General features: G+C 40.2%; 5 protein-coding genes across 7 annotated transcripts; 3 read left to right on the plus strand and 2 right to left on the minus strand.

Annotated features, from left to right (window-relative positions):
- Positions 1 to 120: 120 nt before the first annotated feature.
- LOC134180618 (E3 ubiquitin-protein ligase listerin-like) lies at positions 121 to 3,802 on the minus strand. The gene is made up of 11 exons (XM_062647807.1): positions 3,714 to 3,802; positions 3,436 to 3,654; positions 3,265 to 3,363; positions 1,889 to 2,122; positions 1,476 to 1,528; positions 1,088 to 1,268; positions 856 to 1,029; positions 695 to 776; positions 580 to 632; positions 237 to 368; positions 121 to 180 (listed from the first exon to the last, which is right to left on the minus strand). The coding sequence occupies exons 1-11, from the start codon at positions 3,756 to 3,758 to the stop codon at positions 121 to 123; spliced, it is 1,332 nt and encodes a 443-aa protein (XP_062503791.1). The 5' UTR covers positions 3,759 to 3,802.
- Positions 3,803 to 3,862: 60 nt separating this feature from the next.
- On the plus strand, positions 3,863 to 14,290 carry LOC134180024 (protein Red-like). The gene is made up of 23 exons (XM_062647086.1): positions 3,863 to 3,889; positions 3,949 to 4,038; positions 4,098 to 4,154; positions 4,383 to 4,452; positions 5,300 to 5,394; positions 5,462 to 5,579; positions 6,164 to 6,246; positions 6,307 to 6,356; positions 7,444 to 7,517; positions 7,975 to 8,064; positions 8,229 to 8,337; positions 8,392 to 8,446; positions 9,063 to 9,162; positions 9,223 to 9,247; positions 9,534 to 9,586; positions 9,671 to 9,756; positions 9,972 to 10,019; positions 12,260 to 12,355; positions 12,603 to 12,669; positions 13,520 to 13,608; positions 13,679 to 13,787; positions 13,924 to 13,961; positions 14,017 to 14,290. The coding sequence occupies exons 1-23, from the start codon at positions 3,876 to 3,878 to the stop codon at positions 14,069 to 14,071; spliced, it is 1,671 nt and encodes a 556-aa protein (XP_062503070.1). The 5' UTR covers positions 3,863 to 3,875; the 3' UTR covers positions 14,072 to 14,290.
- LOC134180025 (uncharacterized) lies at positions 14,148 to 17,388 on the minus strand. Of its 2 annotated transcripts, XM_062647088.1 has the most exons (14): positions 17,340 to 17,388; positions 17,226 to 17,273; positions 17,039 to 17,146; positions 16,871 to 16,964; positions 16,663 to 16,736; positions 16,484 to 16,598; positions 16,260 to 16,351; positions 16,038 to 16,207; positions 15,541 to 15,939; positions 15,104 to 15,188; positions 14,998 to 15,046; positions 14,828 to 14,928; positions 14,463 to 14,546; positions 14,148 to 14,397 (listed from the first exon to the last, which is right to left on the minus strand). In XM_062647088.1, exons 2-14 carry the CDS (start codon positions 17,238 to 17,240, stop codon positions 14,371 to 14,373), a joined length of 1,413 nt encoding a protein of 470 aa, XP_062503072.1. In that variant the 5' UTR covers positions 17,241 to 17,273; positions 17,340 to 17,388; the 3' UTR covers positions 14,148 to 14,370. The 2 variants fall into 2 exon arrangements, with proteins under 2 accessions (XP_062503072.1, XP_062503071.1); XM_062647087.1 differs by having other exon boundaries at positions 17,226 to 17,382.
- A 63-nt stretch (positions 17,389 to 17,451) lies between these two features.
- Positions 17,452 to 18,771, plus strand: LOC134179998 (phospholysine phosphohistidine inorganic pyrophosphate phosphatase-like). Its single transcript, XM_062647049.1, has one exon. It carries the CDS (start codon positions 17,615 to 17,617, stop codon positions 18,416 to 18,418), a length of 804 nt encoding a protein of 267 aa, XP_062503033.1. The 5' UTR covers positions 17,452 to 17,614; the 3' UTR covers positions 18,419 to 18,771.
- Positions 18,772 to 19,039: 268 nt separating this feature from the next.
- LOC134179970 (acidic fibroblast growth factor intracellular-binding protein-like) lies at positions 19,040 to 27,635 on the plus strand. 2 transcript variants are annotated; one of them, XM_062647019.1, is made up of 11 exons: positions 19,040 to 19,151; positions 20,743 to 20,941; positions 21,008 to 21,134; positions 22,522 to 22,622; positions 22,693 to 22,749; positions 22,810 to 22,886; positions 22,948 to 23,044; positions 23,100 to 23,175; positions 24,815 to 24,901; positions 24,966 to 25,063; positions 27,498 to 27,635. In XM_062647019.1, the coding sequence occupies exons 1-11, from the start codon at positions 19,070 to 19,072 to the stop codon at positions 27,583 to 27,585; spliced, it is 1,089 nt and encodes a 362-aa protein (XP_062503003.1). In that variant the 5' UTR covers positions 19,040 to 19,069; the 3' UTR covers positions 27,586 to 27,635. The 2 variants fall into 2 exon arrangements, with proteins under 2 accessions (XP_062503003.1, XP_062503002.1); XM_062647018.1 differs by lacking the exon at positions 27,498 to 27,635 and adding an exon at positions 25,482 to 26,604.
- The last annotated feature ends 143 nt before the right edge of the window (positions 27,636 to 27,778 follow it).

Here is a 27,778-nt window from a genome sequence, read left to right on the forward strand (position 1 = left end):
GTGCCCACATTCCTGATAAGATCAGAAACTCTAAATGAGTGTGCTAGAGAGAATGTCAATCATTGTCTCAAGCGGCCACATCTATTTCTGAAGTAAAGTCAATTAAACACACTGTATTTCTCACCCTCTTCTCACTTTGGAAAAGAAGTCAACAAAAAATCTTCCATCAGATAAAATTTCCTAGCAACAGAAATACCAACAACAGTAATTAATTAATAACACATTGTTTGCATCACTTCTGGTAACTGCCCAAGAAGAGGTAGCAAGTTAGGATAGATTAGATCAGAAGCACTTGCTGCACCATTAACCATTGCTGACCAAACCCTCGGTAGCACCGCTTTTCGAATATTGACATGGCACCAACAGTCCTAAAGCCAGTAAAAGTAAAACTGATGAATGTCAACACTAAACAGTCAGGGACAAAGAGAAACGACATTGGACCAAATAATTAGCATAAGAGATAAGATTACACTGATTGTAATAACAAAGATAAACATGCGAGAAATTTTGACTATTAAATTAGACATGCAAATGATCCTTTTCTACATGCTTGCTAAAAGTTGCCCCTGCATTCATTACCATGACAACCACACCAATACAATCACTCACACAGAATGCCCTCTTTACAGATACTATACACGATGGTCACATAATATGATAATCAAGCAAACAGAGTGATGTCCTCTAACAATACGCTCTTGATTTAGAGAATCAATAATATCAATTAATGTGTGCATACAAATGTTGCAATTCTGTGTTCTGTAAAGTTTAATTGACTACCAAAATTAAGCATTAAAACCGTTACATCAAAACACCACATAGTCCTAGTTTACAGTAAGAAATTGTGATCATTGCCTCAGTCTTTGTCATCACATGCAGCGCAGCCTCCCAAGCTGCTGCACATGCTGCCCGCTCTGTTTCTCCCACAGCCATCAAAGCCACAGGGCACAAAGCCTTGGCATGAGAAGCAACAACCGATGGAACATGCTGACATGCAGCTGCAATCATTCTATAAACAGCCACACGAACCTAAACAACCACAATTCAATATGCACATCAATTTGATCGCAACCATAGTGTGGTATACTGATGGCACTTTGCTCTTGCTATACTTCCACAGCTTTGGCTGAACAAAGAGAGCATCAATTTGACTATGGACTCCTGCCTTCTTATCTGTTGGAAGATGCTGTAACAGATAGCTAACGGCCAATAATGACGTGGCAACCATTCGATCGTATTTCCCCTGCATCTCCTCGGGTGTAGTGCTCCTATAGAGACAAGAAATTACAAACACACTGGAAACACACCGAGCAGTTGAAAGTAAACTCATCACTTCTGTAATATTAAGAATACTTAAGTGTAATATTATTAATATTAATTATGTAATATTAATACATTAAGCAGTGCATTGTAACTGTTTATGACTGTATGATGTGAGCCCAGTGACTTGCCATTGTGACTGTATGCTCACTCACTTTGGATCGCTGAGAGTCGATGGTGTGTGTTCAAACAAATTCTCAGATATGTACTAAAACAGAAAACACATAAACAAACTACATAACTAATATCACAAAAAAAACTACAAGTATGACAGCTTATAGACAAGATGTTAATTATTAATTAGTGACACTCAAACACACAGCAAACAATATCATTAGTGATGAGACACGTCAGTGGATAAACAACAATGAGCATAATGGATCTGAATCACAAGCTGCTTGCTTTTAAAGATGGTTTAAGATAACAGTCAGGAGAATTATTTAATTCCTATTTTTAGGAAGTGCCAGGGATGGTAATCTCACCATAATTTAATTAAAGTATACCATACATACATACATACATACATACATACGTACATACATACATACATACATACAGTTATCGTTACATTAAATATAGCATCTTTACAGTAGACCAAGGCATCCGCTCTCTTGCTGTCACTTGTTAGAGTTGCAGTAAATGCTGCTTGTGATGCCTTTGCTGCAAGTAGATGTGGATCGTTCATAGTACACAACCAACAGGGCATGATGACTCGAAGATGCACAGCTAGTTGTCGACCGGCTTTAATGCATATTTGTTCATGAGCACAGTGGGTAGCCTCTCTAACTCGTCTCTCGACATCCTGAATAAAGCAAACAGATTGTAGCAAAATGAAAAAAAACAGAAATAACTAATCACACACTAATTTTCATTACAACAACTACAACAATATTTCTGGAAAATGTATGACTTCATAATCAATAGCCAATCTCTTTGTATGTAGTTTGAACTGATTCAACATAAAGCACAAAAAGTAGAATGTGTTTTGAGACATACTTTCGTCAGTGTCATAACTCAAACTGATAACGCAAAGATCACAAAGTTTGTATTTACTTTTGACCGCTAATGTTTTTCTACAAATAATAATCTTAACTTAAGCTTAAGTCATAATTATAATTTCCAGCTACATCTCAAAGACTAAGCAGAACTGTAGTGTGTAAACTGTGGGTACCGTATTTCCCGGAATAATTCCTCCACCCCTCTCCCAAATAATTCCCTGTCTACAGAGCAGTGCCCAGAATAATTCCCCATCCAGAATAATTCCCCTGTTCTAATAAATCTCCGCCATGCTGGTTCAGGTCTCATGTTGAGTACGTGTCAAATTCCACTAAATATGTGTTATTTTTTACATCATTGCATAAAGCCACAGGCAATACAAAGTGCATAATTTAAAGACTCGACTCGCTGCTATCGATTTTGTGAAGCAACATAGCTTTGTAAATTTAGGCACTTAGAGTGGTCATAAAACAAGACTATCAATATATCTAAAACTAATTCCCTCTCTTGATTAATTCCTCCATGAAAAGGTAGCTAGGAAAATAATTCCCATGGGGTAAATACACAGTATTACCAAGCATGCACATGCACAATCACACAGACACAAACACAGACAGACAGGCAGACAAACACAGACACAGACATGCACAAACAGACAAACAGACAAACAGACAGAGAGACAGACAGGCACAGACTGAGACAGACAGGCACAGACACAGACACAGACACAGACACAGACAGGCAGACAGACAGACAGACAGACAGACAGACAGACAGACACAGACTGACAGACAGACAGACACAGACTGACAGACACAAACACCAAGACACACACAGATGACATATCCAATCTTTGGTCATCAGAGCATCACATGCAGACTGATAAGATTGACTAATTATTAACATCATCAACAAAAAATAACACCGCACACAACGAATCAAACTCACAATAGCTAATTTATTAAATAATCGAGGCCAGTATGACAATGCCTTTATCACATCATCAGAACTTAGAGACTGACACAGTTGTCTCAGCTCTTGCAACGCCTAGAAAGAAAAAAACACCAACAGTCACATTATAGGCCTACACCAACCCACAAAGTCTCCACATGCAGACACCTTGAGTTTAGTTGCTGTGTCTCGTTTGCTCAATTTCTTTAGAATCAGCGAGATCTCAGAGTTCACTTCACTATCAACTTCGTCTGTCTGGTCTGCCAGCCCAACAACAGCCGGACTGAAACCGAATAAAGTCGTTCCTGCCAGACCACCGACACCGGACAGAGATGATGACGCTGACGATGATGCGAGCAGTTCTGCTGTCCTTGCACTGCTGGCAGGCTGCACGTGAAAACAATTGGTTTGCAGTTATAGCCTAACTGGATGTCTGAATAGCTAACCTTTACGTTGCCCTTAGTTCTCTGTTGCTTGCTCTTGCCACTCATGACCTCAAAATGTAGTACACTAGCTATAGAGCGTGTGACATACCATCGCGTTGGGTGTCCGAAGACGGAGTTGCCTAACTCGAGCTCTAGTGCGCATGCTTGGAAATCTTCGCAATCATGAGTGTCGAAAGGTAAATCTTGTCATGGAAGCATAGCTATACAATGTGTCAGGTACGGATCTTTTTTACAGTCATATGCATCTAACAAATGAGGACTTCAGAAAGTTGATGGTGACTCCACGTCATCCATCTGCTTCATCAACACAATCAGTGAAGGAAGGGTCTGTTGTGTTTTGTCTGCTGTTGCAGTCGAGACTGCTTGAATGTAGTTACTTTACAGAGGACACAGACGAAAGATAGACAGCGAGTCACTTGCTAAGAAGAAAAAGAAGAAAAGGTGAGGTTTCTGTGCACACACACACACACACACACACACACACACGCGCGCACACGCACACGCACACGCACGCACGCACGCACGCACACACACACACACACACACACACACACACACACACACACACACGCACGCACGTACACACACACACATGCACACACACAATTGTGATGCTGTTGTTGTTGTTGTTGTTGTTGATATTTGGAAATTTGTTAATTGTGAACACAGTTATTATGCAAAACTGAAGAGACTCGAGCAGGAAAGAGAGGCAGAGTTGGCGTTGAAGTACAGAGATAGAGTAAGCATGTGAAATGGATGGCTAGTTTGTTGTAACTTGTGCGCATTTACCACAACTGAAGAGTCGACTGTGTTTTGGGAGAGTCTCGATTTTTTTGTGTTTCTGTCTTCACAATTTTTGTCTTTCTGTTTGCAATGTACGTTTATTTGCCTGTTTATCTATGTGTCTCTTTCTTGTCGTTTGATGTTGTTTATTTGTCTGTCCTTTGTCTGTTTGTTGGTATGTTTTCTGCCTGTCTGCCTGTGTGACACTGTCTGTCTCTCAACTATTTTTTGTTTGTTTATCTTTGTCTGTTTGTCTCTTTGTTTCTGACCATTTGTGTTTGTTTGTTTGTTTATCGTTCTGTTTATCTTTCTGTTTGTTTGTCTGTGTATGTGTCAAAAGGATGCTCAAAATTTGTTGCCATTACAGGTGATATTAGACTGAAATATTTTTAGCTCAAACGTTGGTCAGTCATGCCACTTTTAGTTCTGATGTGTCTAACAAACTTGTTTTACTTAGGAACTGAATGTGATGAGCATGTTAGATTGCATTTATTATCTTGCATTAGCATGCATATTTGTGTGTTTATGATACTGGAGTCTATTCATGTCTGTGTGTTTGTGTATTAATGATTAACCAAAGACACATATCAACCTAATCACGGAGAGAAAGTTCATTGTACACTTCTGTCTCTAGAATGTCAAATGAGAGTTTGAGAAATGTTTATGGTAGTTGTTTGTTGTCTTGATCTGATTTATCTCTATTCTATTTCTTCATGTGGATGCTGAGCTTGTTTCCAACTATGTAATACACTAGCAGGGGGCATTTGCAAAAGTGTAACTTTGTTCTTTCTGGGTTAATGTAGGCAAGAGAACGTCGTGATGGTGCCAATCCAGACTATGTTGATGCACCAGACATGCAAAAGACTCAAGGCATATATGCAGCTGTAGGACCAGAAGGGTACATACCGTAGTTTTTGCCAAAAGCTATTACGTCTATTGATGAATTTTGTTGCACGTGTGACTAGTGAACAGATCGTTAGTAACGAACAGCGTCGTCAAGCTATTGAAGAGAGCAAATTTCTTGGTGGTGACATGGAACACACTCACTTGGTGAAAGGTCTGGATTATGCTCTACTGCAAAAGGTATGTGTAGAGAAACTTGTGAATGGGTACAGACACTCGTGTACATATTCAACACACACACACACACACACACACACACACACACACACACACACACACACACACACACACACACACACACACACACACACACACACACACACACACACCTTGAAGCCGCCCATAGCAAAAGAAACTATGATAGCGGGGCCCTTGGATTGTGCTCCTGGGCAACTGGCAAATTACTAGGACAAAACCACCTTTCTTCTGCTCTCGTTTGCCCATCTTGAAATTGACCAATGTAATTTGCCAACCTCTTGTGCAAAAATGAATAACTTCCTTCCTTGGATTGCAAAACCAAGAGAAGTGAAACCACTGCCAGTATCTGGACTACTCCTCACAATAACTGTCAGCGGGTGTCAAGTTTAGCCGCAGGGTCTGCGTTACCGGGGCTCACCACGTGGAGGTACTTGACACATGAGGCCCCCCCCCACACACACACACACCACACGGACGGATGAACTCCAACGATATGATACCATGCTAGTCATTTCTGTAAAGGCTGTTGTTGACAAGTGTATCTGACTGCCATTGTTACATTATAGGTTCGCAGTGAATTAGCTGTTCAAGAGCAGAATGAAGAGGAGGAAGAAGAGGAAAGATTGGAAAGAATGAGAAACGCAGCTAAGTTAGTGTATTTGACAGGATTGAGAGTATAATTGGTGATGAGGTGTTGTCTATTTGAAAGGGCAAAGAAAGAGGTCTCAGACGAGAAGGTTGAATTTAGAACTACTGTTGGTGGGTATCATAAAACGTTTTGTATTAGGTGGATTAATCTGTGCCATTGGAATGTGTTAGAAGATTACTTATTGAGATATGTCTGTTTGGTGTAGTTGTTTGTCATATTACATAAGAGAAATGTTTGACATTTGACAGACAGACAGAGAGATACTTTATTCTCATATAGACTTTACTATAGTACGTATCCTAGGAATTTGTGAGAGCAAACCAGTCCTTGCAAACAACAAAGTCATAGATTAACTAGTGGACTTGGCCTTGATCAAAATTAAATAATGGACCATCTGCAGCAGACGTCTGTATGAATTGACGAAGAAAAGGGAATGAATGACAATCCAACTGTGAGACGAAGGCGGGTGCAGAGCTCAGAGAGCAGAGAAAGGTGCATACACAACCCTGACTGACAACAGATGCCAACTGAAGTCACAAGAAGATGATCAGGCAAAGAAATGACGACAAGAGACCATCCAGCTGCGAGACAAAGGTGGACGCTAAGCTTAGAGAGCGGGAATAGATGTATGCACAATCTTGATCGACAACAGACGTTGACAGAAGCCACAAGAAATTAGTTGACGAAGAAAAGGTGACAAATGACAATCCAACTGTGAGACGAAGGCAGACGCCGAGCTCAGACAGGCAGACAGACAGACAGACAAGCAGGCAGGCATGCAGACAGACAGACAGATAGACAGACAGACAGACAGACAGACAGACAGACAAATTTTATTTGTATTCTTGGCTACAACAACCTTGTTCTCTCAATAGCAGTTTGAGTCAACATACAGTTGGCTACATGTTAGTCTTGCATAGCCAGACCCTTCTCGTGAAGGATGTAGGCGGGAAAGGTCTGGCTACGCGAGACTAACTACATGTTATGTCTGCTTGTGAGTATTGCCTGAATATTATCAAACATTAGACAAACTTACACTGTTTACATGGCTCTGTAGCGCTCTAGTAATATACGTAATGGTTTACACTACACATTTTGTATGGTGCTTAGCGGTAGACTTAAATTGCAGCTTAACGTTATTCCCACAAAATGAGAACAATTTTGAAAATGTTCATTTCTTTTTGTTTATGTTTGTAGCAAAAGGGGTGTATCGTGCCCTGTTCCAGAGTATGCCTCCTGAACGAAACGATCTCTTCCAACCAGGAAGAATGGTAAGGATTTTTGTCAGCAAGGTTTGCAAGGTCTGCATTGTAATTGTAATTATGTACTGATTTCGATGAGTACGGATCACACATGCATGCTGTCGTGCTCACAGTAATGCAACTAGTTACAACTACATAGTAATAATTTGGTCACTGTTAAAGGATAATGTTGTGTGTGGATACTGAATTGGTGTGTGTGTGTGTGTGTGTGTGTGTGTGTGTGTGTGTGCACGTGTGCGTGCGTGTGTGTGTGTGCATGCGTGTGTGTGTGTGTGTACACGTACGTGTGTGCATGCGTGTGCACACGTGCGTGTGTGCACGTACGTGTGTGTGTGTGTGTGTGTGTGTGTGTGTGTGTGTGCACGTACGTGTGTGTGTGTGTGTGTGTGTGTGTGTGTGTGTGTGTGTGTGTGTGTATGTGTGTGTATGCGTGCGCACGCGCGATGTCAGTGTGGCTGCTTTACAGGCTTACATCGTGGATCTGGATGATGACTATGCAGAAAGCGATATTCCTACTACATTAATCAGGAGCAAAGCAGACTGTCCACAGCTTGAGGTTAGTCTTTACAATAGACTGAAATTAGTACTTAATATACTGAAATTAGTACTTAATAGACAGCTTGAGCTCTTGAGTAAGCAGAGAGTCAAATGTTAATTCTATTGCTTGGCTCATGCAGCTTGATCTAGTTTTGTTGTATTTTGCAATTTGTTGTGTGCTAGTCTCATTCAATGCTGACTGTAAATGATATCGTCATCAACAAGCTGACACAAATCTTGTCATACCTCAGACAAGGAAAAGCGACCAAGAAAATTAAAAAGAAAGACAAAGGTTATGAGTAGCCAGTGGTTTGTTACAGGGTGTTGTCAGTATTGGTGTCTTTAGGAGTACAGCATGTGAAGGAAGTGCAAAAGAAAAAATTGCCAGGAGCTGATGACAAGTTAGTGCTGCATGGTAGTTGTTTTTGTTGTTGTTCTACTTGTTCTTGTTGTGCGTGCGTGTGTGTGTGTGTGTGTGTGTGTGTGTGTGTGTGTGTGTGTGTGTGTGTGTGTGTGTGTGTCTGCTGTCTGGGTGAGTGATTTTTGTACATTGCACCATCACAAATGCTGATTACTGTGGGTTTCACGGGTGTCTAAACCATTGTAGTTCAAGCTGTCTAATCAAGCTAACAGTGGTAGGCTATAATACCAAAGCTTGGTGTAGTTTACACTGCCAGTGAATTAGGCACATTAATATAACCATTTGTTTAACATGCCATTCTATTGTTGGTGGGGCGTCGATTCACTGCTCGTACTAAAGAAACTTTACAGAAAAGAGAAGCTAAGCAAATTGAACGAATGCTACGTTGCTGATGACGGCTTCTTTTTTATGCATTTCCTCTGATCTTTAACTTCTATCTTTACCGTCAACAGAGAGGAAGTTCATTCTATGGAGTTGCATTAATGTCAATTAGATCCACATTTGATTAGAGCCCAAAACAATGTTGTATTATTAGTAGTTTGTATTGTAATGTGCACAGTAGGGCATTCATTATATACACTCTTGCATGAATGTAGCATTTATGGTGACGTCGGGAACTATGACTTTGGACACTTAAAGAAATCTAAGGAAGGGAAAGCTACCAAACCCTCAAGTTACTTTGAGAAACCCAAGGAGGTCAGCAACTGCGTTGATGTCAACATAACTGACAGTGTGTAATCTGTTGCTTTTGTATAGAATGACGAGATTGAAGTCAATGAAGGTGACACATTAAACAGCTTATAAACTGCAATTCAATATTTTTTATTATATTTCATTGATTGCCTTATTTCCTATAATAGTAACCCGTGGGTTACAATTTTTGAACTGATCAGGTTAATGGGTTACTATAAAAATTAATTTTATTGTTAAATTTTCAAACTGGTTAGATCTATGGGGCTGCTATTTGAACAGAGTTTCTAATTGAGCACAAATTACTATCCAACGCAAGCAGAACTTACCGTTATTTGATGCACATAACATGAGACTGTGAGTATTTTTTCCGTTAGATTCCGCAAGTGTTGCCAAGAAGTTTCCGACATTGGATATAGCTGCTCTTGAGGTGCTCTCATTATGTGTCTTATTTCTCAGTTGAATGACGAAACACATCGTCCAGTAACGTCACTAAGATGATGTCATGTTTTAGAAAGCAGCACTCGCTGGTACAAAAGAGACAGCAGCCGGTCTCAGTCAGCAGCAGTTGAACGCTGGATGGTCCACGGCAGACTTACAGTAAGGCTTTCTTTATGTGAATGCTAACCTACGTAATATTTTGAAGTTTATACTCATTATTGATTAATGGATGCTGATTGTACTTGACTGTGTTTTTGACACTTGATTGATTTGTCACTGCGGGCATCTACTGTAAATAGGTTACTGGATTTGATATGCTATGCATTGTGACAGTTCTGCTTTTTATCTTTGTTACATGCGTTGTGGCATTTTAGGCGAGTTAACGGGAAGCCTGAACAGCGGACTCAAGAGAAAGACAGAGGGTGAGATTTTTGAGCCGTGTGTGTGTGTGTGTGTGTGTGTGTGTGTGTGTGTGTGTGTGTATGTGTGTGTGTGTGTGTGTGTGTGTGTGTGTGTGTGTGTGTGTGTGTGTGTGTGTGTGTGTGTGTGTGTGTGTGTGTGTGTGTGTGTGATGTGGTATCGTGGCGCCCAGAGTTTGAATTGCTCTGCATTTGCCTGTCCCCATTCAGTTGATTCTCGTTCTGACGATTGATAATTTTCATCTTACCAAGTCTGTTAGAGTAGAGAATGACGCCAGTAAGTAAGAACTGGAATGGGTTTGAAACCAGGACGCCATGCAATGGTAGCCTCGACACTAGGCCTCCCTTTGCTTTCAGTGGTCCGACCGCGTGAAGATAGCAATGGGACTGTATCATGTGATGTTCTCTCCGAAAAGCAAAGGGAGGCCTAGTAACTCATTATGTTACGTGACAACTTAACTAATTATGTCATTAGGAAAACCCACCCTTTGTCGGATTGTTTTGTATTGCTAAAGACTTGCACAAAGAGATCAGGTGTGCTTTTGTTTACAGCAGGTATACCGTCATACCAACGGTGTTGGAACGGAAAGGCACGAAATACAGTCAGTAACTATGCATGCTGGCATTTGCGATGCCGCTTACTGTTTAGTTAGCGTAAAGAAATGACCGCAAAGACTGTACAGCCATGTCGCGCGCAAAAAGACAACGTGCAGACTCTGTCCTCTCTTGTCGTTGACTAGAAGACTACACAATACCAATTAGGCTACTGTACTGTATGCTTTTGTCTTAAACTATCATCGCGCTCCCGGAATCGATCAAAAGCCATTGCGACTACACGTGAAATTTCTACGTGGCTGATGTCAGCTTGAAGCTACTCCAGAAGCAATCGCTGCATGCGACTAAAGTGATACCTTCACTCGCTGCGATGTAGGGAGAATACTGCAACTGTTTGCAACCTACAAACGCACCCAAACGATATTCTTGGGTCGGTACACAAGCTGTTGTAGCACACTAAATGACACCTGTGAGGTGGGCGATTGTGTACTGATCTTTGCATGTCTTAGAGGAAATAATCAGGAAGTAACTCAAATGTGATTTACAGTCGACCAATCATCATTTGCAAAATAGATCAGGTGACAAGTCACGTGACATAATGTGTTACTACGCCTCCTTTTGCTTTTTGGAGAGAACATCACGTGATACAGTCCCGTTGCTATCCTTGTGCGGTCGGACCACCGAAAGCAAAGGGAGGCCTAGTGTCGAGGCTAATGCAATGGAGTCATTTGGCCCGTCTCTTACTTGTTTTCCTGCAAAGTCCTTGCAAATCTCTTGCGCTTCACCTATTGCACAAAGAACAATGTCAAAGATGAGAGAGACCTACAGTCACTGGTTAATGGCCTGCTGTGTGTGTGTGTGTGTGTGTGTGTGTGTGTGTGTGTGTGTGTGTGTGTGTGTGTGTGTGTGTGTGTACGTTCACACACAAATGCTTCATGAACAGTAGGGTCAACGATATCAAGCTACGCATTTTACTGATTGTGTTGACGCATTAACTTTTGTGTACTATGCTTCCTACAAGCTTCAAATTGTGCATTTTGATGTCAACAAAATCAGTTGCTATTACTACATGCTTAATACATGCATATCAGTTAATTATTGTTTTGACTCTTGTGTCAGTAGCTGCAGCTTTGTTATATCTATATTAAAGTGTTGATACTGCTAACTTACTATCTGTTGTTGAACTGTAACATCAAGGCTTTAGCCTTTTGGTGCGTTTACTGATTGTCATTGATGGAAGACTGAAGTAACAAGAACACTCTTGTAGCTGCCAGAGATAGAGGCTGCAATAATTGGACAGTTGACATAGTTTGATTGACTGCTGCATCAAACACATCAAACACATGATGTGACAGACACATCAAAAATATTTTTATCACAATCTGTACCTTGGAAAACTGGGACGGTCACAGAATCCTTAAAGACAGTGACAATCCTAGATTGTGTAAACATACGAGAATGGGGATCTGTTGCTAGGACCCTGACTGATAATGCCATTTTGCTGTTTGCCACCAGTTGCCTACGAAATGACAACCTATATTTCAGGAGACTCTGGGATAGTAATCGTAACAAACTGTATCCACAGCATTTTATGTATTTGTTTGCTATATTTGTGTTGTATTGGTTTGGACAATCTTGAATTACCTTTGTCTGTGACAAAATTGTCACACTTGTTTGTGACTGTTTAGACTGGGATCTAGTTTCAAGCAAGGCGACGATACGAAGAAATCGAGTCGACTTCAAGAGTTAACAGAAACGGACAGCTACGCTGAATGCTACCCAGGGTCAGTACACTAGCATGAGTGTATTTTCACATGGACTTGATGACCAGTCCATGTACTAGTATTACTATTTATTAGATTTACTTATATTTTACAAATTTAGTAAACATGTCTAGATGGTAGCCAATGACAAAATTGATCCATCTGAATGCTCACCTACTACAAATGTTTGTGTAGTATTGGTCTCATATTGCATTGTGTTCGGGGCATTGCTCTCATTCGTCTGGTAAATGTGTTTTATGTCATTTAGGGGACTTGGTCTTAGTGGAGCAATGTATGACAGTGATGACGAGGCTGACTACAGCAAAATGGACATGGTATGCTATCTCCTATGAAATTTGCATGCGCACAGTGTGGTGGACATTCTGCTGTGTTTTTCACACTCGGGCAGCAGCTATTACACAATAGTGGAAGATACAGAGGACATGCTAGGGTTAACTAATTAAGTCTCACGTGGTTAGTGTAAAATACTTACTGTAATCTCAGAAATCTACATTGAAATTTAATTTGGTAGTTTGGGTTTAGTATCTTTACCAAAATTTTGAATCCATTAGGAAGGTGGCAGCCATACTAATTTGAAACAATGTATTGGCGATGTCTCTAGAGTAACGATTGAAGTTAGATGTTTAGAATGATTAGGATGGCAGATTTTGGTCATAAGGCAATGATACAGTTAGATCTTTGGCAATTATTGTGAGTTTAGTGTGGTGGTTTAGTATAGAAATTGAAGGCAGAGAGCAGATGTATTTAATTAATCAAAATACTTTTCCAACAGCCACAGTGGCACAAAATGTACCAAGATTTGTGGCTAAGAAGATATATGAGAGTATGTAATGTGTAATGTGTGATATGTGATACCTAGTGGTCTCTGGTAACAGACATATTTTGAGACCAAATTTCAACAAGAATCTACTCTTATGCCACACACACTCTGTTGATCAAAGGCTGTGACTATTATCACATAGAGTATTATGCTTAGAGCAGATATAGTGTAGTGTTATTGGGCTGCTATTTCTTTATGAAAATACACACATATTTAGTATCTTTAGTCACACTACAGTAGAAGTATGGGTAATACCATCACTTGTGATATCAGTATAATACAAGCATATCATGTACAGAACATGCTCTTCAATTGATGCAATGCATCTTGTTCATCATGTTTAGGGCAATAAGAAAGGACCGTTGAAGAGATGGGATTTTGAGACAGAAGAAGAATATCGTGAGTACATGGACCAGAAAGAAGCCATGCCCAAGTTAGATCTCTTTGTGTTGCATTGCAATTGTCTGTACACTCATGGTTCATTTGCTTGATCTGTTGAACAGAGCAGCGTTTCAGTATGGTATTAAGATGGATAGTGGTAGAAAAACGAGACGCTATCCAAAGGGTGACGAGAAGACAAAATTGGACAGAGAATGGCAAAAGATCAGCAAGGTGTGTGTGTGTGTGTGTGTGTGTGTGTGTGTGTGTGTGTGTGTGTGTGTGTGTGTGTGTGTGTGGTGTGCATGTGCGTGCATGTGTTACACAATGAGTAATTTAACCCTGACAATCATTGGCCATTTCTGTGTAGATATTGGAAAAGAGAAAATCATCAGATGGCTCTTCTAGGTAAGCCCAGATCTCTACTCCTCTTGCGAGCGTTTCACAAATATTTTTGCTACAGGGGGAGTGAGGCAAAGCGGCCAAAAAGCACCTCTAAGAGTTATTCAGATGACTAACTATTTGCTATATAACAAAGTCCACTTTTCGTACCTCTGTGTACCAGTAGCCTTGTACTGAGCAGTAAGAGTACACTTGTATAAATAGGTAACTTACTTGTATCTGTTTTCTCTACTAACTTACATTCAACAAATTGTCTTAACAACCTTAACAGTCTGCCAAACTCTCCTCATATAACTATGCCTTCTTGTATCGTAATGTGTCACTCACTTATGAACGCAAATCTCTAATTTTTGTATACGTAATTGAATATTCTGTAATAATTTACTTGTTACTTAGTCTTCGTTTTGAATTGATGTTATGGTACTGCTACGTTGGCTTCAGCCTGTTGACAATAGACATCACATTGTGAAGAGTATTAATTGCATGCAACTAACCCTTAGCAATTACCTCCTCTCGACTAAACTTCAGGCACTCGATTTGCAAGAGAATGAGAGCTTCTGGTAGCAAAACGTCCATGACGTAGTTGAAGTGCTACGCATAACAATCAGTTATATCAAGTAATTTATATTATCAAATATGTTTACTTACACAAAATATTATTTTCATTACATACATTTATATTAATTTTAACGTATTAAGAGTTTATTTTAATTTTAATTATTTATTACTAGTTTATATTTGTTTATTATAATCAGTTGTGGAAGAAGAGATGACTAGCAGTATATTGTGTTATCAGTTAGATACAAGAGAACATATTGATATTATGGGTTATAATCAATTGATTAGTTATGATGTCAAGTGTCATTCAGTACCCTGCCAGACGTTGCACAAAAGATTTTGAGCAATGACATGGCAACAGCCTGCTGCTGCTCTTCACTGAACCGACTGAGATTGACTTGAAACATAAGGTTTCCTACAGCAACAGAGGAGAAGGAACGAGGTAATACGAACTCGAAATAAGTTAATAACATTTGCCTCTTACTTCTGGCTTTTCCACCCTTCTTGTAATCTTCGTGTCTCTTGCAGTATTCCTAGCCAAACAGACACGTTACAATATGCTACAGTATTGCATCAACGAGGCTTAATACTTGTCCTTCAGCTATCTTTCTTAGTTGCCTCTTTACTGTGTTCACGTTAGCTGCCAAATAAGTCGGAGACAAACTGCTGATTTGTCTACAACAAAATTTCAGTGAGACGTGTTTGTAACATTTCAACTGAAATCTCACTTATCACAATGTGAGACAAAATGAAGTTAACTCTGTGAGTTTATGGATCGAGGTTTTTGTCTTACGATAATCAATGTTTGTTTACCAGCAAGACTGCCACATTTCATTCCAAAGAGCTGCAAATATACATGCTGGTACACCACACACACACACACACACACACACACACACACACACACACACACACACACACACACACACACTAGTCCAAGACCACTTGCTGAGTTTATTGGTTAATTTATTAATTGACAGAAATTCCTACTTAGTAAATGACTCTCCTAACATTAATGAGTACTAACTCTCTCGATTCGTCTTGTTGTTCTGGTGTGACTTCTTGTGATAGACTAATTTTTTTTGTAGTGATGGTAGGTATTGGACTACACAGACAAATTGTATGTGGTGGAGTTACAGAGTTATTGTTGACTTGTCCTCCATCATCATTGTCTGCGACATCGTGACAATGGTCGATTGAAGTCGATACTAATTCCCCCAACGTGCTCTTGCTACATTTCAACTCCTGAAAACTTTTGGTTTTCAACAATTGTGGTTTCTTGCGACTGTATCGGCATTTGTCAAACAGTCGAGTAGGAAGCTTGCTGCTTAGTCTCCTGTTGTGCGCTCGAAAAGGAGACTTTCTGGCTCTGCTGATAGAACGACTCAATAAAGCCTTCACCTTGGTTTGCTTTGCTCGTTGGTATCTACAGGAAATAGAATTGCAGCAAGAATACACTTTATGACTGTGAGTGCCTCAAATTCTGATTTTTGTTTGATGGAATGACAAAACCCAATCACCTACTTTGGGTTTGGTTTTTTCAGTAATGGCGGATGAACTGCAATACTTGGGCTTCCTTCATTGATGGGCTTTAGATGTTTGTCGTCAGGCTTGAAATATGATGAGATGGAAACTGTGTTGGCTGCTCTCTGGTGGTTACCCTTTCCACCAGTGCCACAAACAGCCAACAAGTCCTTCAAACGATAAAATTACAAACAAATCAGTCATAGGAAAGAAAATCTGAACTTGGACTGCTGTAGACTTGTCGGTAGACAAGGGTGCTACGGTGGCAACAAGAACATTTCTTGTAACAGGACAACTTTGATAATTGATTTCTCCTATTACAACACAACACATTTTTTTTGACACTTAAATGCAGATACAATAATATTATCATAAAATTGAAAAAGTGAAAAATATTAGTCATCTCATCTCTTTTTCAAAAGCACAAATACATGTACTATATATACCCGACTGTCTGCTCTCTTGTAGCTTGACATCATACTCTGAATTTGTATCTTCATCTTTTGTCTGTACACCTACCAACTTGCTCTGACGAAGAACAGTCTCTCGTTGTTTAGGCAACTAGGTAGCACAATATCACACGACTTTTGCATATGTAAACATAAAAGATAAATTGTATTCTTACGCTGTGCTTGGCTCCCAGTACCAGAAATTTGTATGGGCATCTTCGAATAGCAAATACAACTTGAAACGATGATGCTAAATCACAAATAGCCATAGCTATATTGATAGACAGCACACTTGCTACTGACTTGAATTCATTAATTAAGTAATGGTAAGCAACCCATTGACTTTACTTTCTTTGCAATGGCCAGTTATAACACGTACTGTACCTCTATAAATTTTCACCCCTTTTGACGACCGAGAGGCCATCTCACAGTGACTGCTCTCTTCTTGACTATATGCTAACGCCATTTGCAACAGTTCCTAATACAAATAGACGGACACAGAAAGACAGTTTTACAGCTAGCTATATCAGCGACAATTTGATGATGATTAACTTGATATTGCAAATCTGTAAACCAGTCGTTCCTGGTGGAGCAGTGCACCTGACGTCGTTTACGTCCATCCAGCATTCTCAACTTCAACGGCAACAGAGCAGCTTGCGTCTAACAAGATTGGCAAATTAACTTGTGAACATTATACGTTTATTGAAAGTAAAATTGTTACAAAAATGTAATATGCAACCTTGATGAAATCCATATATGTGAATCTAGACAGACGCAGACATTACGTCTAGATAAAGAAGTGAGATTTCTTGGAATAAAGAAGTGCCAGAATGTAACTAAAAAAAAACTGGACCTCCAGCGGCCCGATATACTGAAACGTTTCGTGAAATCAAATATGCCGGGTTACTTGTTGATATCAAAAACATCTGTTGTTATGCGCATGCGTCTATTTAGGCAATCGACGGAACGAGATTTGCTGATATTGTCATTTGTGTACGCTGGGAAGTTTGCTTTAGACGGTGTTGCTGTGTTGTGGAATTTAGATATCTATACCTTCGTTTTGTCGGTACGAGGTCCTGGTTATTTTTTTAGTGAAAATCTTTCCAATTAGTAGTACAAGCAAGGATAATGGCTTGGGCTCAGTCTCCAAAGATACATGGTCTACTTTTGGACATCACTGGTGTGTTGTACAACAGCGGAGAAGGGGGCGGTGCCGCTATTGCCGGCTCCGTCGACGCCGTCAGCAGTCTCCGCACTGCCGACATTCCCGTTCGATTCTGCACGAATGAAACACAAGTCACTTGTCGGAAGCTGGTCGAGAAGTTACGTCGTCTAGGTTTTGACGATATAGAAGAGAACGAAGTCTTCTCGCCCGTTCCTGCTGTGGTGACGGAGTTGAAGCGCCGTCGACTGCGGCCGCATCTGCTTGTTCATTCCGCCGCACTTCCGGACTTTGACGGACTAGACACATCAGATCCAAATGCGGTCGTCGTAGGAGACGCGGCCGAATACTTTACGTATGATAGGCTGAATGAGGCGTTTTTGGTTTTAATGAAGAGTCCAGATGTTGTGCTGTTTTCATTAGGAATGGGACGTTATTACTGTGAGACAGATGGTCTTAAGATGGACAATGGGGCGTTTACTCGTGCCCTCGAATATGCCAGTGGTAAAACGGCTGAAATTATTGGAAAACCGGCAAAATCTTATTTCTTGTCTGCTGTAAACAGGTTGGGTGTGTCAGCGGAGTCGGTAGTTATGATTGGAGATGATGTTGTTAGTGATGTTGGAGGAGCACAGCAGGCTGGACTGAGAGGAGTATTGGTTCGATCAGGGAAGTACCGGCCAACGGATGAACATCATCCCGATGTGAAACCAAGTGGTATTGTCGACGATCTTGCACAAGCGGTGGATATTATTTTACGAGGGCAGTAGAGACAACTCTGTCGACTTATTTTGTGTTGAGAACATTTTGAAATTATTGAAGGATGCAAGGTAAAAGCTGTGCAAGCACTGTTGTACATATATATGGAGACCAGTCAAATTCACTTCCATCATATATTACTTTGACCTGTCGACTAAATTTAGAAAGAAATAACATTTGTATTGAGTGTGATGTGTACCAGGCTGTGGCTGTATGACATTTGAAAGTCCACTTGACTAAGTGTTTATCTAGCACCGGACTATCTTTACGAGGATCTCGCTTGTCAATGCTACATGTATGTTTGCGTTATATGTCTACTGATTCATACGTACAGTTGGCGAAGAAACATGGGACTTCGAGACGACATTGTTTTCTCTCTTCTACTGCAGTACGTACACTCCACAGGGTATATAACCTGAAATATCAAAACACAGCGAGAAAGGTTTACACCATGTAAGCATTTCTGGTTGTGCTCTGATATAATTCCAGCCGGACAGGTTATATGTACACTCCCCACCTGTACACAGTTCATACATATGTACTATACACTAAAAGGTACTTGATGTCTGGGAAGGCAAGGCTGATACCCTCGGAGATCCAACAAGCTGCGCGCAAACGTAATTGGTATAAACCTGTAGATACGTCTCTAACGCGTACGACAAATGCCTGAACTGAGTGTTTTTGTAAGCGATCCTGCACTAATTGACAAACAAGTCTTTCACTTATGGCTCTGCGGCTTGACTGGTGAGTTCTGAATCGATGTTTTGGTACTTTTAATCAAATCTAGTGTTTATCCTGAGATATGCTCACCGATTTCGGCATCACATGATGTTGATAACAAGGGTATGTAGACTGTAGATGGCGATAACCATATTGTATCGATCACTACGTAAATTGTGTAGGCAGACAGAGAGACAGACAGTTAGATAGATAGAGAGAGATAGGAGACAGATTGCTAGACAGACTTAGATTGACGGTAGATTTGGTTTTTGTTCACTATGTACAGAAGAGATAGGCCGAAATAGATAATTTGACCGACAACACAGACACACGTACTCACATGCCTCACAAACTGACAAACAGACAGAGACAAGACATTGACAGAATTAAGGTAGGTATACATGCAAACAGACCCTTTACTTGGGCTGCTTCTTTTCAGCCAGTGTTCAAGTCGACCTCACAGTCAGATGAATCTGGCATGCCATAATCTATGTACAGTATATTGGAAGACATCGGTAAAGATCCATAATTAAAATAGAAATCACAAGACCATGCAGTATCGTTCAGTGTTCGAAAAAGTTGTTGTCAGGTTATCATTTGACGACTAACTGAGTTCATGTGATGACCAATTGTTCCAGTGAGGTTGCCATCCTGACAACTAGAGTCATGCACTCAAGTTATGGTGGACCCAATAAATAATGTTTGTTTTTGAGCTGTAGAGTCTAATACTCAGGTCAGACTGACAGTGACACCTCTGAAGTCATGAGATTTCGTTTACTTGCAGAACAATCGGTATCATTAGTTGATATTTATGAAATATATGCCAAAGTCTTAAATTCCTTGACGACTGAAAATTTTGTGAGGTTGCCAAGATTACGGCATCTGCCATAAAATTTTGAACACTGTGTCATGTATACATTGCATGGCATGACGACCAAGTTCGACATCGAGTCTAGATCTATCATTATCTGACTACATATATACACATGCATCGACAAGTCTGGATCGTGAGTTTATACTATATAGTGTCATGAGAGATTAAATTGCAAGAATTGAAGCAAGCTAGAAAAAGGAAGCATTCAGGGTTTCCCCCAGAGAGGGAATGGGGGCACTGCACCCCTTTAGCTAATAAGGATTTCAACTGAAGGACCTCCCTCTTGCAACTTTGACTTCGAAAGAGCAGTAGTTCGTTGGTCAGCAATAAAATAGGATTTTTGATAACATGTGTACTATAGACTCCGACTGTAACTGGGTTACTTAAAATACAGATGAGAGCTCCACTCAACTAAATGTATAGTTTATTAATATTAATCCTTATTAATATTAATGCGCACTTTGAAATGATGTCTGCAGGAAACACTGAGCTGCAGTACGTTTAATTAATTGAGAAGAGACATGAACAGCAGACAGTCAGTGATCCTACAAATTATTACAGTTAGGAGTTGTAGCTCTCAAAGTGAACCTTAGACTACATAAATGGAGAGGGTTGTTACACCCCTTCTACCCCCTCCCCCGCAGGTATGTGCCTGACAAGAGTGACATGCAAAGACTGTTTGCAATGATGGTCGTTTGTTAATAATAATTATTGATCTTACTCGCTTTGTGTGGCTTGTAGTGGAGAAGGCTGTAAGTGCACGGTTGAGCGGTGCTGATGGACGTCAACCGGGAGTCACAGAGAATCTACTCAGATTGGACACAAAAGACCAATTTGCTACGTTTGTCATGTTAGAGCACTACCTTCAGCAACCATTACGGCTTGACGGTCAGAGGATTTTCCAGTTGCCGCCAAACTTCCAACAGGAACTTATTCAAATGTTATATATTTACTAATACTTGGAAATCGCTAACGTTGGATTGACGGTCATGTTGTTTTGATGAAGATATTACTCGTTTGATGAAGCCGTTGTTCGTGAGCTGTTGGGTAAAAAGTTTAGCTCGAGACAACGAAAGGATCTTGACGATATTGAGGAAAAGTCGGGTGTTCCTCTTAGGAGTTGCAGACGTCAGGTATGAGACAGTGGATCACACACATTTGTTTGTTTGGTTTGGTAGCAATGAGTTACAGTACCAATACTGTATAAGGTCAGGTTGTAGTCTAGGCCAGACCAATTACATTACTTGATGCTTGGATGTGCCGGTTCTGTTTTGAGCTTGACCAAAGTAGAAATAAACCTTTATGTGCGTATGCGCAATGAAGGGGCGGTGAAACCGGTCAGGCTCTTTTTTACAAAGTATACTTTTACCAATTGACTATTGGTGCCTACTTCCCATTTAAGGGTATAAATGGTAATATATTTATCAAAGACAAAGGACTTGACTGGTTGGTAGACTTTGTAGTTGGAAGAGAGGGGCGACTAGGAGCGTGTTCACACTGACATCTGGACTACCTATGATTAGGCTTATGATTAGGCCAACATTAAGGCAAGCGCGTTCACACCGCTAACTATGATTAGTAAGTCACGTGGGCATGTGAGTGCAATTAGCCTCGACAGTTTTTATTCGTCATATCCGGCAAGAATTTGCGTGAATTGTCTTGACGAATCTATTGCTTTACGTTTTTGAAGAAGGAAACATTTAGTTTGCTTTCTCTGGCAGCTCCTTCAGGGACGGCAAGAAGTTGTCACGTGTAGAGGCACGTACGTAGTATACTGCTGCCTGTGCTTTCGTATACGTCGCAATGTTGTTGCTGCGTTTGTACATTTAAATATACAACACCACATCAGAAACATTGGCGGGGTGCTCGTCTTGTATACTACCTCACGTGCCAAAGTCACATGCAACCACTAACGCCACTAATGTGGTTGTAATACTACTCTTCACGGCGTTAGAATGGCATTACACTAATCATGATTAGGCTCGGTGTGAACACGCTTTAGGTTGTTTGGCAGATTTTAGGTACTTATTCTAGTCTTTACTGTAATACAGCTGACAGCAAGTCTCGTGGGCTACTGCGTTCCTTAGGTGTTAGGACCACTCCTCGTAGTGAGTTAGGCCTGATCACTTTTAATTTGCTTCCGCCGTCGTTGCAATGATATTATGCTTGCTGTAAAATGACTTTGTAGTATGACTAGGTATCACTGACTGCACAAGTGTTAACAGTGCTTGTGGTCCAGCAACTGTTTTTACGTTTCGCTCAGTATCAGCATGTTGTTTAGTGTCCATTCTGTTACCTCACATTTGTATGCAGCGCAATGAAAACTGCACATGCTCAAAATGTCACATGATTATTGCTTTTTATTTTAATTGGTCGGTCCAGGTTTCATGTCCAAATATCCGAGCATCAAAAATTAGTTGGTCTGGCCTCATTTATTCTTATTCAGGGTGAATGTTAGACTGGCTTGTATTAGCCAAATGTTTTATATATAAGTGATGACAATGATGATGACATTTCTAGTTTGACAACATGAAGAGAATCTACAAAGCAGTGGAAGACGTGGAAGGCTCTTTAGTCGAAAGCATTTGCAGACTATTTCTCCTACCCGAAGTACTGGCAAGGTGTAACGCTTTTCTTCGGCTGCACAAAACCAAACGTTGTGAAGTATATCGTGTTGTATGTATGTATCAGGAAATATGCATGTATTGTGTTCATGACGAGTTGTAGATTTGAAGTCGGAAAGAAACGGTTTGTGACTGTCAAACCCTTGCAGTTGATGTAAGCATACGTTTTGTTGTTCAATTGTAGACTGGCATATTTGTCGTTCGATGACTTTGCTTTTTGTACACACCAAATGATGGAACACTGGACATCAAGAAGCAAAGGTATCCGTTTCGTCTCGATCGATCCCTTAATTTCTTCACACATGTTCCGGTTTTGTTTCAGGAGACGCTGCTGTAGACCTCGATCGTACGTTTCTTCGTCAAATTGCAGACTTGAAGGGACTGATGGGCGACAAAGAGAGTCTGGAGCAATACAGAGTGTATGCACAAACACTTAACAAATTTTGTTTAAGTCTAATAGAATGGGCATTCTAGACTTGTTGCCAGCAAACTAGCAGTGCAAGAACAGATGTCTAAGGAAGCACAGTCGGTCATTGGTGGGAATTTCAGAGTAAGTGTGCATTCAGTCGTTTGAGTTTGCAATGTATAGTGAGGCATCCCGATGTCGTATGTGTCATGTTATGAAACTGAGAAGAAACACTACAGTGGGGATTATTTGTCCGACCAAATTACACCAATGTCATAGTCAAAGTTCAGTTAGTCGGACATCATGTCTGGCCACAGGGGTAACGCAAGCTTGTTATATTGAACGAAACGTATCTGGTCTACAGTAGATTGAGCTCATGATCAGTTGGATGCTGAACAGAGTACAGTATCATAGATGTCACACAGGGGCGTACTAGGGCATTTATGGGTCAGTTTTTGTAGTGCTCTAGTGGACCTTCCAGTCATATATCAGTTCAACATGCTGTATATTATTATAGTGAATCTACAGTATTTAGTAGTTACAAGGTCTATTACTGGACATTAAAGATGCATAGTATACATGTAATAATGATATACACTGCACATTATGTGCCAAAGAGTCCCTGAGTCTAGATCTGCATCTCGAACGTGGGACCCAGGCACTTCAGCAGCTACAGCTTTTGTATAATATACAGCTGGTGCAAATATTGCATGCAGATTTACTGCAGAGGCGGATCCAGAATGGGCACTGGGGGCATGCCCCTCCCGCCGGCAGTAGAGATTGCCAAACGAAAACATTGGAAATTGCTGCTGCCAGAAATTCCATTGCAAGATGACTTTGAAGATTCAAGCGTAGACAGTGATGAATAGAACAAAATCTAGATGGTTGGGTATGGGAGTCATGTAATTGTTGTGTAATTAATACAATGAGCCCACTAAAGCTCTAATAACGAGCCATAGAGTGTCTAAAAATTCTAATTTATATTATACATAGAAAACAAGCAGACCTCTGACTGAAATGGGTCGGTTCATTTGCATCCCTGAACCCCCACAAGTACGCGCCTGTTACATCATTACCTTTCGACTGGCTAGTACACTTGCCACCGCCAACAAAAAGGGAGGATCTACCTACAGGCGATATTTAATTCTTTTTTCATATAATTTGGTTTGAAATTAATTTAGTGTGGTATAATTAATAATTAATAAAGTTAATTAATTTGAAAATAAATTTAAATAAATAGTAAAGTAAATTTAATTTAATTTATTTGTACTAATTAATTAATATTGATAATAATGGTACTTGTGCTTAAGTACATTGAGTGATGTTTGACCCACTTACAAACGTTATAATTCCCACTGTACTATCGTGTGGGGAGAATGCATTTCAGGGGTACCCAAGTTTGAAATGGTTGGCACTGCAAATGCAGCACCACAAACATACTTGGCGCTGTGCATACTTTGACTCAAGGGACACTTCCACGCATGCTGGTAAAGTATGTATGTACGCATGACTCGTAAAGTATATATGACTGGTAATGTATGTAGAGTGTACGTATGACAGTCCTAGTTTGCATCTCAGGACCAGAGTCACCAGACCTACATTTGCATCGCCAATAAGAGTCAATTGTTCTTCTCTAAGATGGGCACTCCTGCATTGAGTGTGTAGGATTGGTCTGTTTCATTCTATATGGGTAGCTATGTTCCTTTCTTTCATTGTTATACTGTGTGGCACAGATAATATAATAATTATTATTAGTTATCATGTCTAGCTTGTTTATTTACAGACGTTGTTCAAAGCGCTTCTCAAAATTGGCGAAGGACTCATCCACAGCAAGGAGTTAAAAGATTTCTTTTCTGATCTCGTTGAGAAGGTGGGGTGATATTGTGGCTTGCGTTGGAAATTTAGATGCTGACTGAGTCACTCAATTGTTGTAGTTTATTGAGCCGTGTCGTAGTTTGGATCTCGGCTTGAACGATGTTGATGCTTTGTTGATGTGTGCGATTGAAGTAAATCCGCAACTGGATGTAATGAGGTACGTATTGATAACTATGGTCTTGTGTGGTCATCTTTGCGAATCAGTGGGATCGATGACCACACGACACCAGATAAATGTTTTAGAGTAAGTCAGTAGAATGGGTACAACTGCAGAGTGCATTGCATTTATATTAGCTCAACACTGGACCCTAGTTCCTACTTGGGCAACAGTTTAACGATTTAATGGAATATTGTATATCCCAAAGTGGAGATCTTGATGACATTAATATTAACTAAATGTTGCCCTTCCTACTCAGGGAGTGTTACCGCACTCCCTGATGTAATAACTACAGACAAGTTTGTGAAATAGTATCCATTGGCTCGTTTGCAGCTAGGAGCTGCATGTTTTATCTAGCATTTATATGTACATACCATAGCTTCCATACATGCAGAGGTTTAAAAGCATTTGATTACAGCCCACGGGTAAATTGTTACGGAAGAGTGAGGGGAGTGAGAGGAATGAGTATCATCAGGAGGGAGAAGAATGGAGGGAATTTCTCTTGCCTTGTTTAAGTACGAATGGAGGGAATTTTGTCTTAAGTGCAAAAGAGTGACTCGATGTATGTTTGTTGAAGACTTATTGATATTAATTTCTCAAACACAAGTACTGTATGTCTAAAGTTTGTTTTAAGCATTTACTTATTATTGTCTTTTGTTCTGCACTGCAAATGGATGAGCACCTTGTGCACTGAACTTTAAGTGTGCACTTACTTTAGTGCACATGGTATTGTCATGTGACAGCAACACGATGTCGTTGATCTGAAATTCTAAATTTGTGTACAGTACTGCGAATAGAAAATTCAGATAGTTTACTTGCCCATCAGATTTAGTGTTAATTAACAAACTTCTAAACAGGTTTGAAAAGGGTTACCAATTTTTGTGTTTGGCATGAGTAATTATAGTGTTACAGAAAGCCAATACAACAAGCTTCCTAGTGCTTTCTATGACTAATTCATTGAATGAAGCACTATAGTGCAAACCCTCTGCATGCCATAGCTCTGCAGCTCGATTCACATCCACCATATTAAACATACGGGACATTTATTTGGTCACGTGTTATGCGGTTGCCTAGCAGGTTGTACATACACTGTACATATGGTCGTACATCACGTGACCGGCACACACTACTGTACCTACTGTACTTCGGTAATCATTTAAATCTATTGTAAACACATTCATAGGGCTTATCTCATCCGATTTGGAAATGTATGAGAGTAGAACAGGCATAGTTGGAGATGCACCACCTCTAACGTTAGTGCACAAATGTAGATGGAATTTTTTTAACTGATTGAAACAATGTATAGCGACGTACCATGAGAAGAATAAATTTCAGGACTGACACTGCAGATTGTGTATACAGTAGGATTGCGATGTTAATTTTTGTAATTTTAATTTTTTGGATTATTAGTGAATGTTACAGTATGTAGTAGTAAATGTTTGCAAATTTTAATTTTGCGATTTCTTTTTACATATTGCAAATAGCGAAACTAAAAATACCGGAAAACATTCCAATTCTACTGTAGCTGGCTGGCTGCTACTCCTTGCATTGCAATCTTGCATTTGCAGTAGATACCCAGGTGGTGTGCGCCTGTGCAGTGTGCAGCAACACAGGCGTTCCAAGAATTTAACTCAACCTAAGGTAATACTACATTGTTCATAGTTTATTAATTAATTAGTAGCTTTTCCAAATTATTCTGGCACTGCTTTTTGTTTTGTTGTAGCCATGTTAGAGGTTAGGAGTCCATGCTCTTTCCCAACTTATTGATCCACTTAACATTTAATTGCCTTCCCAGAGGTGGACGAACTCTGGGCAGCTCCCAGGTTTGGCACCTTTGTAGGTTGCGTGGGCTTGGATGTTCTAGATTACTAACTATTGAATGGGGAGTGGGAGGAGGGGTATGTCCATGTGCATGCACGTGCTACTATTTGCATTACCACCCATACTGCTGTCTACCACCTGTTGACATCGAATTCACTCATTAGGATCCTACACTCTCATCACTCCTGCAGTCTACCCAATTTTATCTGTGGAAATTGTAAATTCGACCAAATGTTTGTAGAGAGCAGGGAAATTGGCCACCCATAAGAGATACCCATACCCAACAGGCAAATTTCAAATTGGGCAGTAGGTGATCTCACCCAGTGGGATATTTCTTCCTTCCTATTTCAGTATGCATATGTCATTGCAGCGCAGCATGCTCTCAGCATGAAGGCATTTACAACCTCTAAACAGGTAGGTACACTGCATGAATCCACTCACAAATGATCAACAATACTATGGGGTAGGGAGTCTACTTTGCCTGTATTATCATTGGCTGATTTACTACCAGATATCAGCGTAATACAATATCTCTACATAGTAGTAGTAATACCAGACGTCAAGCATCTAGACTAAGAGTGTGACTAAGCTATGAAAGTTGTTTCCATTACAGGAAAGAAAGGGTACAACGAGTGTTTGTGCGCTACATGACAACAGTCAAGTCCTGCATATTGCAGATGCACCAAGTGGGTTTCCAATGACCAAACATTTAGTTACTTAAACTCACTCTTTGATGGTTAGCTCTCAGACTGTTTGTATAAGCAAATTTACTTTTAGAATAAAGGCTGGAAATAGAACCAAGCAGCAAGTGGTTCTGTCAATATACATCAGGATCTTCATGAACTCATCTGTTCTTTTTACATCATACATACATGCCAATCATATTACACACTA

This window comes from Corticium candelabrum, chromosome 5 (assembly GCF_963422355.1).
Source record: "Corticium candelabrum chromosome 5, ooCorCand1.1, whole genome shotgun sequence".
In the NCBI taxonomy this organism is placed as follows: Eukaryota; Metazoa; Porifera; class Homoscleromorpha; order Homosclerophorida; family Plakinidae; genus Corticium; species Corticium candelabrum.